Genomic DNA, 17348 nt, shown 5'->3' with positions numbered 1-17348 from the left:
AAACTGCTTTCAGGTATATTTCTACAAATTCACATCAGGATCACCAGAATTGGGCATGACACATTAGGCCCTTAGTATGAGAAGCAAATACCAGGCAACCACTCCAACTCTAATGTCCCCATGATGACATATGCAATAAATTCTGCCCAGACATTTTAAATTTTGGTATAATAATTCAACAACTCAAAAAAGTAGAATGTGAAAAATAATTAATACTAAATGTTCTTAAATTTAGTCAACCAGAAATAACTGAAAAATCTCATTTACAGTCCCTATCAACACAAATATATTTTTAAAATACCTTCCAAGGTACTACAATTTTGTGTACCAGTGAGTGAGTGAGTGAGTGAGTGAGTGAGTGAGTGAGTGAGTGAGTGAGTGAGTGAGTGAGTGAGTGAGTGAGTGAGTGAGTGAGTGAGTGAGTGAGTGAGTGAGTGAGTGAGTGAGTGAGTGAGTGAGTGAGTGAGTGAGTGAGTGAGTGAGTGAGTGAGTGAGATAGATCACAACATATCATCTGGACTTGGGAAGAAAGCCAAAACTGATGCAGGTCTCAGACAATTACCACTTTTACCACTTTAGAGAAACCCCATTTCTAACAAGATGCAGGGCCAGGTTTTAATGACATGGTGAATACCAATGTAACCACAGTCACACATTCAACTTTCACTTTGAGGAAATATGAACAGGAAATGTTTTCAAAATAGGATGAACTTGGCAGCCAATAACGGTTTCATTTTCCTTGCATACACCTAAACTTGGGGTCAGCGCGCTGTCAACAGCTGAGTACTAACTATGCCAACAGGAGCAAGCACTAAAAGGTTCATGAAGATCATATACGGGCCAATCAATATGTTCAGGTATATTGCTATCTTTCTCCGTCTACGCATTAGTTAATGGTTTTGAATGTCATCTCATGACTTACTGAAATCAGCTGATAGAAATGTTACTATGTACTGAGTAAATGCTCAGTGACCGTGTGTGGCAGCTTGACTCCTGAGAGTTTCTAGGACTTCAGTCCTGCCCCAAAACGAAGCACATGTGATACATGTGGTCTCACCTTAGGCAAGTGAGTTTGTTCAAATTGCCTCTGTTCACCCAGCAGAAAATGGGTACCCGGTGGGATAAAGTCATGTGACTATAACCTTCTAGCGCACCTAACAGGCAGCTTGGGTTATCCGGGGTAATAAGAATCAGATTCTGATTAAGCCCCGCGAGCAATCACTTGGTGTTTGGAAAAGTGTGCTATAGAAGATGACTTATTATTATTATTATATAAACCTGGCTCCAACTACCCACAGCCTTTACTGCATGTTCAATGTAGTCAATGAATCACATACAGGAATGTATGCAATTACCTTGATAAAGAAGCATAATCTGCATGACAGGTTTTAATCAGCGTAACTCACATGGAAGGGTGTCATTAGATATTAACACTAATAACAGCACTTAACTTTAAAACTATTAATTTAGGTTTCATATTGGTGGACATGGACGACATTATTCTTCAACATGTGAAAAAGTGTTGTTATAATAGCAAAACTCCCTATATGACGATTTGATATATAGTGGGCTTGAAAACATATTACATATGCAAAGAAATCAGCTGTAAGCAGTTGTAATGATGATGATGATGATGATGATGATGACCATCATCATCATCATACTTCAACAGGTGTCAGATGTCAAGAAGATGTTAATCACAGAATTACAACTGACTATGTATCTGCTAGGTAGGTAAATGTACAAGGTAAATGAATAAATGCATTTAACTATGTTTAATCATACCATGCTTACTGTTTGGAGGAGAAATGGCATTCATTGAACATTTGATGTCAAATATAAGCTGGCCATTTTATCTGACTTTTAAAATGTTTAACAATTATCTACATACATTTCTGTTGCTATTTTGTAAACATAGGATTACAGTTGTATATTCAGGTATTTCCCTAAATTTACATTTTGCAATGGTCATGCTGATGTTTTATTGATTCCAATGATGATGCTATGAGGTGCTTGTTTGTAGGTTTGACCCTCACTCTGAGAAAAGGCAACTACATGTATATACCAGAAGCTATTGTATATGTGATAACTGCATTATACTGTACAAGGTGGAGTAGCAAAATGTTTGACAAATTTCTGTGTAATCAATCAATACTTAAGAATTTACATCAACATTTTTTTTTTAGGTATGCACATAAACATGTTGTGCATACTATATAAATCCACATGGCAGATTTATGCAAAGTCAGTTCTTGGAAACAAATAAAGAAACATGTCAAAGAAAACTTCACAGTCAGGCTGCTTAATTTAGTCATTAACATCATCGTATTATCAGACCATCAATCAGAAAAGGACAGTTTGCTTGTGGCATGGCCTAAAAAGATTTGGTTTAAAAAGAAATTGCTAAGACAGCCAATGAAATGCCACAGAATCACTTTCAATGTATGTCTTTTGCTACATGATAAAGATGTGGTAGGATGATATGCAAAGTTACCAAACTGAAACAAAAAACACTTGTTTGTTATGAACATATTTAGGCTTGATAATTTGATACTTAGTCCAGGACTTCAAACATAGACATCAGACATGTTGTCAGGGAATATCAAAACATATATGTTCAGCAGTGTAAAGTAGTACATATATAAAGAAATCCATAAAAAAAACATTTTCCCCACCCCCAAGTTTCAATTTTGTCTCCAGCTAGCCACTATTTCTACAGCATAAGATACAATACCATAATGACAGGACTGCAATAACTGTAAAAAAACTAAACTTCAGAATGTTCAGCTGGTGATTTGATAAATACTCACTGTATGTATCTTTCTTTTTAAACCAAATGCATTTTCAGTTTTCTTAAATGATGAAGATAAATATAAATTGCTACAAGATTTAAATTAGATTTAAACAAAATGCTGAACGATCGAAACAAAAAAATGTCCTGCATACAGATAGAGAATATAACCATGGGGTAAAAAGCTGCAACGTTGTAAGCAGAGATTTATCTTAAACTCCAGCCTTGGTGCCTTGGGAGGTAAATTAAAAGAATCACTACATTGTGTAAATTTTGGGTCTTATTATTTGCCTTGCTATGTCCAAGCAACCTTTTAAAACAATGTGTGATAGATGACAATTTATTTCAAAACAGGATAATATCTTCAGTTCCTGTTTTTGTAAAAAAATCATGATCCTCTGAAACAGAAACAGTTTTTTACTGTTAATTCTTGGATGTATTAATAGCCTTTGGGTGGGCCGACTCTTAGAACTAGATCATAGAATTTGACTTAGTCATCATGTTCTGTGTGCATTGTGCTCATGTCATTATTCAATGCTTTACCCAGGTTTTTCACAGAAACCAGAGTGAATTATGTCTAGGCAGGTCTGTTAATGGTTTCATAATGAAAAGCATACAATCAGTATTTCATAAATTGTGTGATAAGAATAAACAGCCCAATGCTGTTGCCGTCGTTTCGGAGCTTTTCTCAGAAATGAAATTAGATTATCCGGAAAACGTGATAATAATCATTAATGTGATTATCAATATCAAGACAATATCTACTGTCGTATATATGGTTTTCCCAATACGTCATTAATGATCTTATCAGGGTTTACTTGTATTTGTTTGACTATAAAACGAAGTAGGTTTTAACTATATGGTCAGTGTAAACGCTAGTTTGTTAGCTGATAAGAGATATCAGTGCTACAGTATGCGCTTTGTCAGTATGACAGCCGGACCAGCATGGGCGTTACACTTGCATGCCACTGGTTTGGCTAAATAGGCTTCAATTATTACATACAACCTACCTGAAAATGACCACTTATAATTTTCGCACATAGAAATAACTTCAACACAGTCTTGCTTAAATTTTTCCAGTCTATTTTTGGTAGACATAGTGATCCCTGATGTCCAAATCCTTCACATACACTACTTTCTATTTGTTGAGCAACACGATCATGTTTACTTCCGCATTCGGTTGCACATGCGTCCATAATACTTCCGGGTAAGGCATAGTAGCTGCCAATAACAAATGACATTTATTAATCAGTGAACTGATCTGGACGTATCAAAGCTTTACAATTTATAAGATCTGACGACAAATTATAATCAAGAAAATAAAATATGTACTTCTATGGCATTGTAAACAATATGAGTTATTAAAATAAACGGCGCGATGTAAAAATGGTGATATTAGTTGTAAATCAACGTAGTTCTAGCACAAGCACTATTAATACAAAAAGATACAGTGACTACTTTTTGAATATTTATTTCAAAATAATGAAATAGTGAGTACATTTTTTAATTGCGTACATTATAAAGTAGTCAATTTGACAAATTAATATATTATTCTATTTATAAATCGTTAGACACATTGACCTTGACCTTTCAAATTGACAGAACCTTTCTTCAGGGATCCTGGGTGAGCAACAAAGCTGTTCAAATTTGGGGAAATTGTGGTAATAATTGCATTTGTTTGTGTGCATATTCCTACCTTATATATTTTAAAACCCACTAGAGAGACAGCACACGTGGTACATTACATATTAGCCTGAAAAACATTTCCTCGTTTCACATGTTCGTCACTGTCTCGAGTCTTGACGAAAACAAACATTTCCTGAACAAGCTCGATAAAGTTTGTTCCTGACGGACAGGGTAAAACACAGAATCTAGACTCGTAGATACACAGAAGGTAAATCATTTCATATGTGAATGTGTGTCGTGAAGAGCAGTATATCTAATCTGTGCCAGATATATATCGTGCATACAATAGTTGAGGTTTGGGTACTTGGAAGCTACTGACTCAGTTCTAAGCTACTGGGATAGCTGGACCCTGTCTTATTCGTCTACCTGTATGTGTCTCAAATGTTCCTGTACTCGTTTTGTTGAGTATAACGGTAGCTAAGACATCTTAAGTCAGATGCAGTTTTACAATTAAGTATTGCTGGACCCTGGAATTTGTGTAAAGGTCTTGGGATTTCCTGTCTCCCCCAACGTAGCTCAAAGTGGTGTAGAACCATTTAGAACCACACTTTTCATCCTAAAACTGCCAAGGATACTTATTTATCCTATAAATGAACTAACTGAATGTGAAGAGAGTTTCAAGTATCAAAAATAGCTCGTTAACTTCGCCCATCTTCGGCAAATTCCGTGAGCTTGCAACTTACAAATAATTAATTCCAGTATTGTTTTCATAATTTTCCTCATATCATTTATAGTTACTAATATTCAGCTACAAATCGATTCCTCTTTCACTAAAATATTTTAAATTGTGATCTATTTTGCGACAATCGTCATGACATGCGGCAGAAGTAAGCACGCTTTTGTCGAGGCAGGTCGCAGAACTATGGCTCACGTGTATCCGTCTTTCAACCTATTAATTCAATGTAACTTGAACGCCAGTGGTGACTGATGTAACTCCGAGCTCGTCCTCGCTGTGGAGCAGGTCACCTTGGATTTTTTCGTCTTCATTGTCTCAAGTTGAGAGGATTAAAAGATGCATTGACCACTCAACCTCCTTGTGTCATATTTTCCGCCCCACAACTTTTTGGTGTCAGAAGTGGGATGACACAGGCAATGCTGGAACCCCCCAGAGTGAGTGAAGGATGGCGTCGCTGGATGGCAGCCCAAGAGAGGACTACCACGTTTGAGATGTCATTGCTTCTGCTGAATGACAGTGCCAAGACAGACTGTTCCCGTGGCATAATAGTATGCTCACTGAGCATCAAAGAACAATTGATAATGTGGCTAGGCTAAGATTGTATGATTGTATCCTACAGTGAACAGCACTGTTGTATTGTGTGATGTTTCGAATATCATATATATGCACTTTCTTTGAAGTAGTTTTCTAAAGCCTTGTTTCATGAGCCAGCCAAAGTCACCACACAGCAGCGATGATGTCCCCAGCATCAACCCCCAGGATCTGTCTCGTATGGAGGAGGAGCTTGCCAGGATGAAGATCCAGTTAAAAGAGCAACAGCAGTTGTTTGCAAATCGTCCACCCAAATCACTCGTGGTAGCCACTGGACGTCAGCTGACCATCTTCAAGGGCAAGCCAATGAAGGCAGGAGACATCACTCCTCTGGAAGAATGGTTACTTGACGTCAGGTGCACAGTAGTAGGCAAGAAAGCTGAGTGATGAGGAACATGCTCTTCTCCTCTGCCAACACCTTGGAGGCAGAGCACGACAGGAGATTTTGGCGAGAGGGTCGAGTGTCAAGGAATCACCAACAGAGATCATAAAAGTACTTCAGAAAGTGTTTAGAGGAGGCAGTAACTTACCCACAGCTCAGCATCGCTTTTCTTCTCATCGTCAGAAGCAGCGACAAGATCTTATTACCCTTTCGCTGGACTTGATTGATCTGTACGATCACATTACAGAGATTGAGCCAGCCTTCTTGAGTCAGAGGAAGAGTGCCCTGAAGAGCCAGTTCGCAGAGGCTGTAACCAACGACACCATCAAACGGGAGATAAGGCGTCTCACCAAGGAACAACCAGATCTCGAGTTCCTCGACCTGCATGACCGTTTGATCGAGTGGAGAGGGTCAAATGTCACAGCTGCCAGGGACAAGGTCTCCGTAGAGGAGCATCACATCAACATGGATGACATCGTGAAACATCAAGCTGATTGAGAAGCAACAGCAACAAATAAATGAGTTGATGAGGCACAGACCACGTTGAAGTTGGGAGAGGAAGAGCGTAACTGCCCAGCTAGAAGTAAGCCGTCAAACTAGTCGATCCTGCTGTGGAGGACCACACAGTAGGAGTGGAACATATTCATGTCGATGAAGGTCCACCCTTGTCTAGGATAGTAGGGACATGCCCAGTGGCTGGATTGGTAGTTGGCGGAGTCAGGATAAAGAGCCTCATTGATACTGGTGCCCAAGTCTCCACTATCACAGAATCATTCTACAGGGAATACTTGGAATCAGCAGGTCTTCTGGACATGGGACAGTTTATCCGGTTGACTGCATCCAGCGGCCACAGTATACCCTACTTGGGCCTCATCTCATTGGATGTTTCAGTCTACAATCAAAATTTCGGATCAGTTGGCTTTCTCGTTGTCAAGGATCCAGTGGATGATGCCATGAGAGAACGGGAGACAGAAGTCCCTGGAGTTCTTGGATCTAATGCTCTGAAAGAAATGAAACTGAAAGTCAAGAATGAAAATCTTAAAATTCCAGAGGCCAACATTGAACCAAACATTGACTTGGTGGAGGTCAGCTGTGAAGAAGTACTAGTCACTGAAGCAAGTCCATCCAAACTGAATTACCAGCTTGTTGACAGCCTTTTACAGAGAATGGATGTAAACAGCAACTTACCATCAGACTGCAGACACAAGGTTCAAGAGCTTCTTTACAAGCACTCCACCACATTCAGTAAAGATGACGATGACATCTGGTTCTGTGATGCCATCAAACATCGTATTATCACTACCGACGATGCACCAGTGCGAATTCCTCACAGAAGAATCCCTCCAGGCGAAAGGCAAGAAGTCCATGCCTACATCAGTAAGTCCTTAGAGAAGGGAGTAATCCGAGAGTCCTCAAGCCCCTACGCATCTCCTTGCTAGTAAGGCAAGGTAATAAACTTAGGATTTGTTGTGATTATCACGCGTTGAATTCTAAGACGAGGAAGGATGCCTACCCCCTCCCACGTATAGATGAAGCCCTTACTGTCCTGAAAGGTGCCAAGTACTTGTGTAGTCTGGATCTCGCACACAGATTCAACCAAATAGCTGTTGCAGAGGAAGTTATAGAAAAGACTGCTTTTAGAACTGGTACTGGTGGATTGTATGAGCACTTAATAATAAAAATAATGGCGTTTTGAACAACTGGGCTACAAACCAACCAGGACAGACAAGTATTGGAGGATCCTGAGAGTATCATGCTATTACAGATAACCTCAAGGAACTCAGAGCCCCTTAAATTCAAACACTGGTGTAGTCAGTTGATGTATTTAGAGGGCAACAAGAATCTAAGTTCAAAATTTGTTTATAGTGCTTTGTATGGCCCATAGTACTAATTCTCACTTGGTGAATCATACGGACTAATTAAAGCAGTAACTACCAGACGTATATGAGTTGGACTATTGTCACCCTTTGACATTTTGGCAGCTTATATAACTTCCTACTAAGACTTTTGACTGATAAGTGTTCAGTGTCATAAGCAAGAGGATATTGATGATGGTTACAAATATTCTTGTAAGAACACACAGATATATTGTTTTATAGGGTTCATGGCTATTGACCAGCTTATTGCAATGACTCTTGCCCACAAAACTGCAAGGCATTAAAAAACACATTCTATGTTGGAGTTGAAGTGAGAGGTTAATGTAAGTTTATTCAAAGGCAACTGTGTCTCTCTTCAGTCTTCTTAATGTATATGTGTGTTACTGAAGTGTTGCATTGTTAGAAAGGATGACATATGTAAATTTGAGCACCTTTGCCAATGCAACAAATGTTGATTGTTCCACTCATCTGATTTTATCATGTCTACTTTGGTAGCTTCATGCACAGTAAAAGGAACTTGAAACATATGTACTAGTTTTTGCCTTTGATTGTATGGATCTTAGTGACATAATTAATGAAGCATGCAATTAGTTGTTATGTTCACTTCTCCTGTATTACTTGTAGATCTCATTCCATGGAAGCATTTGCTGTATTACCATATATGAATGTAGATAAGCCGATTTCATAGATAAGCCAAGGTCCTATCTTAAACCTTAACACTAGTATCAAAATCGTGTTTTCCATACATAACCTGAACCACCAAACTTTGTTCAGCTTTGAGTGATGGGTCAGTTTTTGTTGGTAATCATGGTTACAAAAAACTTATGTTCATGTGGGGGTGTTATAGTAATGGTGAGAACACTACAAGATGATCCAAAAAAAAGATAACTTACTCAAATCATTTCTTCAGTCCTATTATTGGGGCGTGAGGTAGCCCAGTGGTTAAAGCGTCTGCTTGTCACGCCAAAGACACGGGTTCGATTCTCCACATGGGCACATTTCTGGTCTCTCCCTGCTGTGATATTTCTGGATATTGTTAAGGTGTCATGCAACTGACTGAATCAGTGATCCGTGAAGATCCATGTAAGAATAGGTCTTCAGGAACCAATGCTTGTTGTAAGAGGTGACTAACTGGATCGGGTGGTCACGATCACTGACTTGGTTGACACGTCATCATATCACAATGTGTGGATTGATGATGATGTTGATCACTGGGTTGTCTGGTCCAGACTGGATTATTTACAGACCGCCATCATATAGCTGGAATATTGCTGAGTGCTGTGTTAAACAACAAATAAACCAAACAACTTACTCAGTCCTGTTATTGAATATTTATATGCCGACAATATTGTTGATATCTGCTCATCTTTTATTATAAGTTTTGTGTTCATTGAGAAATTGCAGTGAACATGATGTAGGACATCTAGGTATTTTATGAACTAGTTAGGCATCTGTTTCATCACCAAACATTTGGTAAGGTTGTCCATCTCCCACCTGCCCCTCTATTTTCATTCCAATGTAAAATTGTAAACGCTTTGTATGTATTTTCATTTTTTACTGCTTTCAACTACCTAATTATCTTATTATGTTGTATTTGAGGTAGAATTATTACATTTAGGATTTTATGAAAACTGAACTAAATCATTGTAATCGTAGTTATAAAAGAACAATACAGGGGGGGAAATAACTTTAAAATTGCTAGTGTACTCCGGAACAGTGGCACATGTAAAATCACTTGCCCTGATAATTTTTCCACTATACTGGCCGTTTTCTTGTTGATTTTTTTAAAATAAACAACATAAATAACATTGGAAAGTCAACTGGACACCGGTACAGTGTGATATACAAATTTGCTTGCTCTAATGGACGGTGACAAGCAGTGGTGTTCAACATGGTCAAGATATGCAGTATGAGTGATAAGGCCGGGTGTATCATTTTACCTGATTTTGATGCTGTCTTTACATTTGGCCAAGGAGCAAAGTGTCCTGATGTAATTCCTGATAGAGTTTCTGACGGGACTCCTTTCATTTCAGGGGTTCAAACAGTATGGATGCTGAGAGGGTGAAGGCGGCTGCGAAGAACCAGCCCTCTCTGAGCCAGGGAGCATCCAGCAGCCAGGCAACAGCCAACCAGACACCTGCAGCCCCACACTCATCTCCTGCCCATCAGCCTCAGGAAACCACACCTGGAGGACCTCCAGCATCGCCGTCGGCATCGGGGACATCAGCTGCTTCTGCTGCCTCAAACACAACGCCAGCAGTGATACCTCCCCACTCTGCATCTATAGCAAACAGGGATAGCGGTGTCAGCCTGTCCACCACCAGCACCATAGGTGATTCTTCCAATGTACGTAGTGCCAATGCTTTGAAGTCTGTGTTACAGGACTCTTCGCCTCCACCTCTGCCGCTTCCTGTCTCTTCAACAATTGCTTCTCCTCAGCCTCAGAATCAATCTTCAGTCCCTTACAACTGGCAGGCTACCAAGCCTTCAGTGAAAGAAAGGCTGGCTTTCTTATTCAACAAGGACGTAATGTCTGATATTCGCTTCCTAGTGGGAAAGCCGCCAAATGTCCAGACTATTCCAGCTCATAAGTTTGTTTTGTCAGTTGGAAGTGCTGTATTTGATGCCCTCTTCAATGGTGGAATGGCAACTTCAGACAGCGTAATCGAAATCCCAGATGTTGAACCTGCTGCTTTCCTGGCTTTGCTGAAATTCTTGTACTCCGATGAGGTTCAGATTGACCCTGAAACTGTCATGACAACATTGTATACAGCCAAAAAGTATGCTGTACCTGCTTTGGAAAGAGCTTGTGTTGACTTTCTTAAAAGAAACTTGAGTAGTGACAATGCATTTATGTTGCTCACCCAGGCTCGGCTTTTCGATGAGCCACAGCTTGCAGCTCTGTGTCTCGAAACAATTGACAAGAACACGACAGAAGCTCTGTCCGCTGATGGGTTTACCGACATTGATCATGACACGCTGTGTGTGGTGCTGGAGAGAGACACCCTGGGGATAAGGGAATGCAAACTGTTTTCGTCAGTATGCCGCTGGGCAGAAGCTGAATGTGCCAGACTGAATCAGCCTCCAAGTCCACAGAACCAGAGAAGAGTCCTCAGCAGGTCTTTGAGGCTGATCCGCTTCCCACTGATGACTGTAGAGGAGTTTGCAATGGGAGCTGCGCAGAGCGGGATCCTTGAAGATCGAGAAGTGGTGGAGCTGTTCCTCTACTTCACAGTCAATCCCAAGCCATCCATCAGCTTCCTGGATGTGCCACGCTGCTGCTTGACTGGCAAGGAACAAGTCGTGTCTCGCTTCTGTCAGATTGAATCAAGATGGGGCTACAGTGGAACAAGTGACCGGATACGGTAATAGATTATTTTTCATAAATCTTAAAGCTTATTTGACTTAGTGGGTTAGATGAAATCAAGATGAGCCTTCTTCATTCAATGTGTTTGTACAATATACTTGGTCAATAAGACATTTATCATATATGATTATCAGACAGGTTTGTATCAATACTCCATGTATCTCCATGTTGCAAACATTCTAATATTAATACAGTATTTCGGCAAATAATTTGTTCTTATACTACTCAAAAGTAATTATTGGCCCTTGCTGAATATTTGCTCCTCCTATGGGAATGAACATCACTCATTTTATTCAGCCGATTGTAGATAGACCTACTTGACCATAAAAATGCACTGATATATTTCAGATTCATGGTGAACAGGCGTATATTTGTTGTTGGGTTCGGGTTGTATGGCAGTATTCATGGACCAACAGAATACAATGTCAACATTCAGGTAATGCCCTTATTTGTCTTGTGGTTGAAGCAGCAATTATTCATGATGATGATGATGATGATAATTTGGAAATTTGATGTGTGCTTTCCAAAAAGATTGCTTGTTTCGCACACAGCCCTACCAGACCTATTACTGTTAGATCGAATAGATCGAAAGAGGGGTGAATATGACTGAAAGAGAGGGCAGTTTTGATGGGGGTTGGCATTAGAGTTGCATATTTGATTTTTGTATAGATTTGGAATTTGTCGGCATAAGTAGGTGGAGCGAAAGTAGGCAGTAGTGTGGTTGGGTGTTTTAGTTTATGTGGGTTTTGGGGTTTTATATTCGTACTAAGGGGTTATGTGGGATTATATGCACTTTAGGAGGCTGGTTTTAGAAAAATACCTGAGGCTTTGAAGGTTTGGTTGTTATTTAATTATTCATGTATGCCATTTCCTTTTAACAATAGCACAGCCTACAGGCTTATTGACTGATAGGCTGATGTTGTTTCTGTTATTTCCTTTAACCCCACTGTTTTTGTGGTAGATTATCCACACCGACACGAGCAAGGTGATGGGGTCCAATGACACCAGCTTCCAGTGTGATGGCTCCACATCCACATTCAGGGTGATGTTCAAAGAGCCGGTTGAGATCCTGCCCAACTCAAGCTACATAGCCTGTGCTACACTCAAGGTAGGAAGTGCTTCAAGGCCCATGTGAAGATTCAGATTAGAATTGGTTTTCAGTAATCCATGCTTGTCCTAACAGGCGATTAACAGGATAGGGTTGTCATGCCCTCTCAGTTTGTCCTGATAGATGTTACGCTATGTAAGTTACATAGATCGGTGTCAGTAACTGGATAGTCTGGACTAAATTAGATTATTAATAGTCCACTGTCAAGTAACTGGAATATTGTTGTGTAAACCCAAAAACAAACAACACTGTTGTTCCATGACAATGGTTCTGGCGAATGGCATTAGGTTGTCACCTCCCTCCAAGACATCTTCAACAACAAGCATCTCTCTCTGTCTCTCTCTCTCTCTCTGTCTCTCTCTCTCTCTCTCTCTCTCTCTCTCTCTCTCTCTCTCTCTCTCTCTCTCTTTCAGTAAACTCTCTCTCTCTCTCTCTCTCTCTCTCTCTCTCTCTGTGGATTTCATATAAATCCCTACATTTTTTTGTTTTAAGTTCTTTTCATCTAAAATCTCTCTCTCTCTCTCTCTCTCTCTCTCTCTTTCAGGATTTCAGTAAACATTATACATTTTTTTGTTTTAAGTTCTTTTTCTTTTAATACATTTTTTTATGTTATAAATTTAATCTAATATTCTACTTTCTAGGGTCCAGACTCATACTATGGGTCCAAAGGATTACGCAAGGTGACCCATGAATCTGTATCCAGTGGGAAAGTTACCTTCCAGTTCACGTATGCGGCTGGCAACAACAATGGCACGTCTGTTGAAGATGGACAGATCCCCGAGATTATCTTCTACACATAGACACACATACATGTATCCTAGGGCTGCAACCATTCACAAGACTCAGTGCCACAAATTATAGGGCCTCATTGAAAGGACAATACCTACTGATACCTGATATATAGATCATATATTACATGGTATGCAATTGATTTGTAAAATACAATTTTATGGTGATTTGTGAAAAGCATTCTCAACATGCCCATGTCATTGTTAGTGTAATTGAGAACAGTTTAAGAAAAATGTTTTAGTGAAGTTTTGAAATATTTTCATTAATTTTGAAAAACAGACCTGGGACCCCATCCACAAAACGTTCGTAGCAATATGACATTCATAAGCCTGTGATTAAGTATAGAGTTACGATATTTTGTAACATTACAAACGTTTTGTGGATCAGTGCCCTGCATTTTTGTGTGTGTGGCGACTGCTGGCGTAATCCAGGTGCTTGTTGTATTGCCACAGAGGTGATGGTTACAGCCCCAGTGTTTCACTGTCTCCCGATGGAAGCCAAAATATTTATCGTGCACTGCGATGATTGCACATAATCATGTCCTCACTGGATCAATAATGATCTCTGTGTCTGTTCACAAACATTCTATATTTGACACTCGGTAGAATTTAGCTCTGCTGCCTAATGTTGAGAATGTACAAATGTCTTTTAAGTTCACTGATTTTGTTTAGTTTTGCAATCACTTCTGTACAAATACTCCTCAGTGTTACGAAGCTGTAGGCTTTAATGTGATACACAGCATTTCATAGGCAAATGTATTGAATGTACACTGTGTTACACTGATCAGATTTGAACACTTTTCTGAAACTTTCATTCCTTTGTATAGCTTGTGCGGTGTCTGTCCGACTATATACAAGTATCAGGGCCCCATTTGACAAAGATCTCGTAAGCCTAAGATCCCATAACTTTTCTTGTAGCATTCATACTTCCTATTGTACAGTATAGGAAGTACGAATGCTATGAGAAAAGTTACGAGATCTTAGGCTTATGAGAGCTTTGTGAAACGGTGCCCTGGTCTCTTCCTTACATACAAGTAGTTCTGATCATGACTGACATGCGTGCCCACTGTCAGACAACTGGTACTGGACAACATGGAAGCTTATGTACACAGCATCTAGTTTATCACTGCCATTTATATTCTGTTTCTGTTTCTAGTCAACCCATACAGCATTTGTCATGGTGGTAGCTATCAATGATACTAAGGTTTGCCAACGGTAAAGCTTCTGCAATATCATCCTTGATCGACTACGCATTTAACACATCCTGTTCAGTGTGGTAACTATGGTAACAGGAAAAGCAAACCATCAAATCCTGCTGTACCAGTATTACTGTGGTGAACGTTCCTGAGTTTGTTGCAGTCATTGTCTGGCATAGCCAGCTTCACATATAACCTGGCTGGGTAAATATACAGCAATAGCTATGAGAGATGATACAAAAGAGCTTAACTTAATACAAAAAGACTGTATAGTGGCTGGTGCAGTGAAAGACCGTGAAAACAAACAGTTTTGTTTTCCTGTAATTAACAAAAAGTGCCCCTGATGTCTCTTTGTATTCATTTATAAAATAATTTCCTGGGATGAACTGGGTTTTGCTGTATATTAAAGATAAACGAACAAAAAAGGTTGTATATTGCATGTTTATTGATGGTTGCAGGTGCTTTGTGTAGTACAAGTTACATGATGGGATTGACAGTTATGCCTAGTATGATATGATTCATCCAATCGCTGGACCCCATTCTTTGCCGAGTACAAAGTCTGACTACTGTTATTAATGCCAGTTTGACTGCACAGTCATCCTACAAAGAGTTATGAACACTGAACCCTGTCCATATCTGGCTGAAACACAAAGTCAAGGTTTAAGTCCACACAGTTCAAATAGTCACAAGTTATTTCATTTGAAAAATGTTTTGTTCAGTCTAAACATAGACTAAACTTGTTTCATGTATGTATGTATTTTTGTCCTGCTAGTGCAAGTTGTACAGATGACACATTAATTTTGAACAATAGATATAACTTTACATTTTGATATTTAGTATATTTTGGGTTTGTATTGCTGTAGCTGCAGTAATTTTGTAGGTGATTATAACATTGTTTTCCTCCTTTTTGTCTGATGGCAGTGGTATGTTAATAGTTATCCGTGCATGTTATCTGTAAAGAAAACAATGAAAAATGAGTGGATTTCTGGTTCAAATACCGATTCTCTCATGTCATTATGGTGCTGGCGCCATTTCATTTTCGACATAGTGCTGTATGTCAATATTAAGAAAGGCATACCTAGGATCAGCTGTCTCATCAGCTCAATGGCTATTTCACCTGCAGCAGTAAACAGTTTGGTATGAAGGACAAATAAGAATTTTCCAAAATGTTAAATTCGATGGAAAATTGTCGCTGCTTCAAAATCTCAAGAAAATTCAGAAGCAGAAATCTTTGATCCTGTTGAAGGAGGGATGAGGACAATGATTCTCCTGTGATGCGGGATTGTCGCACCCTGTGTTCCATTGAAAATACTGAAATTTGGATTTTTTGTATGTCCTGTCTCTAGCTTCCATCTTTAAGTTGATGCCAAAATAAGGACTGGTAGTTACATTACAGAGCTATTGGGACTCAATACTATTTTTTCTGTCAGTTTTTTAAGTGGAATGAAAAAATGCTTTTACAGATTGTCTACAGAATTTACGTGTATATTTGAAACAAATATTTATTAATGTGTTGCGCTACCACTTGCATAAATAAAAAGGATAAAATGGAAATTTCCCAGTTTGTGTTTATGTCACCTATTTCAGAGATCTGGTATGTTTCATTACAATGTGACACGACCAAGTTCCAGGAGGAGCTCACTGAGCTACATGATCTCATATCATAGAGACCATGGCCCAGTGGAAAGAGCGTCTGCCCATAGAGAGTATGGTCAGGGGTTCTAATCCCAGCTGGGTCAGTGGGGTAGCCTTGTGGTTAAAGCGTTCGCTCATCACGCTGAAGACCCGGGTTCGATTCCCCACATTGGTACAATGTGTGAAGCCCATTTCTGGTCTCCCCCACCCTGATATTGCTGGAATATTGCTAAAAGCACTCACTCACTCTATTCCCAGCTGGACCCGTGAAGTTCCGGGTTAGAATATTGATCTTCAGTAACCCCTGCTTGTCATAAGAGGCGACTAACGGGATCGGGTGGTCAGGCTCGCTGACTTGGTTGACACATGTCATCGGTTCCCAATTGCGCAGATCAATGCTCATGCTGTTGATCACTGGATTGTGTGGTCCAGACACAATTATCTACAGACCGCCGCCATATAGCTGGAATATTGCTGAGTGCGGAGCAACACTAAACTCACTCACTCACTATTCCCAGTTGCCTCATACAGCAAGATGTTAAAAGGTGGTTACCCATCCTGGCATTTGTTATTTAGGGGATACAACAAGGAATGGTCAAGCTCGAGTCAGTGTACTGAGTGGGTTAAAACAGTGCAATAGCATCTCCTTGACCAGCCCCTAGGACAACTATGAGTCTGACTGAGTACAAGCAGCCACTCCCATGTGGTGCCATGTGACTTTATGTCATTGTCAGGTGACCTCATGTCATGTACAGTTGCATAGCAGTGTGATGTTTTATCAAGTTTTAAGGGTCCCCATTATGTCACCCACTCCTGACACAATGATTGCTGCTTTGTGAGACTGGTGGTCATTGGCTGGCTGTTCTGAGTGGAGAGGGGCGGTGGGGTAGCTATGTGGTTAAAGCCGAAGACCCGGGTTCGATTCCTCACATGGGTACAATGGGTGAAGCCCATATCTGAGATATTGCTGGATTATTGCTAAAGGCAACGTAAAACAATACTCACTCATTCACTCACTGTGTGTAGTTCCTGTCACTTTCTCTGATATACACATAAATGGAGTTTTGCTCCTTTCCAGTCAAATTTAATCCATGTGCATAGCTTTTATAGATATTTTCATGGAAAAGCAAAACACAAAGAAAAATATGTTATTTGCAAATTAAATTTCACAATATTATTTAGCATAGATGTGAGAAATATAAGGAAGCTTATGTATAGTTAAGGTCAGGGTGGCACTGTCATCTATGACCC

General features: G+C 39.7%; 1 protein-coding gene across 4 annotated transcripts; it reads left to right on the top strand.

Annotated features, from left to right (window-relative positions):
• The first annotated feature begins 760 nt into the window (after positions 1-760).
• On the top strand, positions 761-14880 carry LOC124255403 (BTB/POZ domain-containing protein 1-like). 4 transcript variants are annotated; one of them, XM_046689314.1, is made up of 5 exons: positions 761-857; positions 10037-11368; positions 11719-11806; positions 12332-12478; positions 13120-14880. In XM_046689314.1, the coding sequence occupies exons 1-5, from the start codon at positions 793-795 to the stop codon at positions 13276-13278; spliced, it is 1791 nt and encodes a 596-aa protein (XP_046545270.1). In that variant the 5' UTR covers positions 761-792; the 3' UTR covers positions 13279-14880. The 4 variants fall into 4 exon arrangements, with proteins under 4 accessions (XP_046545270.1, XP_046545272.1, XP_046545271.1 ...); XM_046689316.1 differs by lacking the exon at positions 761-857 and adding an exon at positions 4364-4415; XM_046689315.1 differs by lacking the exon at positions 761-857 and adding an exon at positions 4367-4452.
• The last annotated feature ends 2468 nt before the right edge of the window (positions 14881-17348 follow it).

Source organism: Haliotis rubra, unplaced genomic scaffold (assembly GCF_003918875.1).
Source record: "Haliotis rubra isolate DU_JTF1 unplaced genomic scaffold, ASM391887v1 Scf60, whole genome shotgun sequence".
Lineage (NCBI taxonomy): Eukaryota > Metazoa > Mollusca > Gastropoda > Lepetellida > Haliotidae > Haliotis > Haliotis rubra.
The sequence above is the reverse complement of the archived record's forward strand: the minus strand, read 5'-3'. Positions and strand labels throughout refer to the sequence as shown.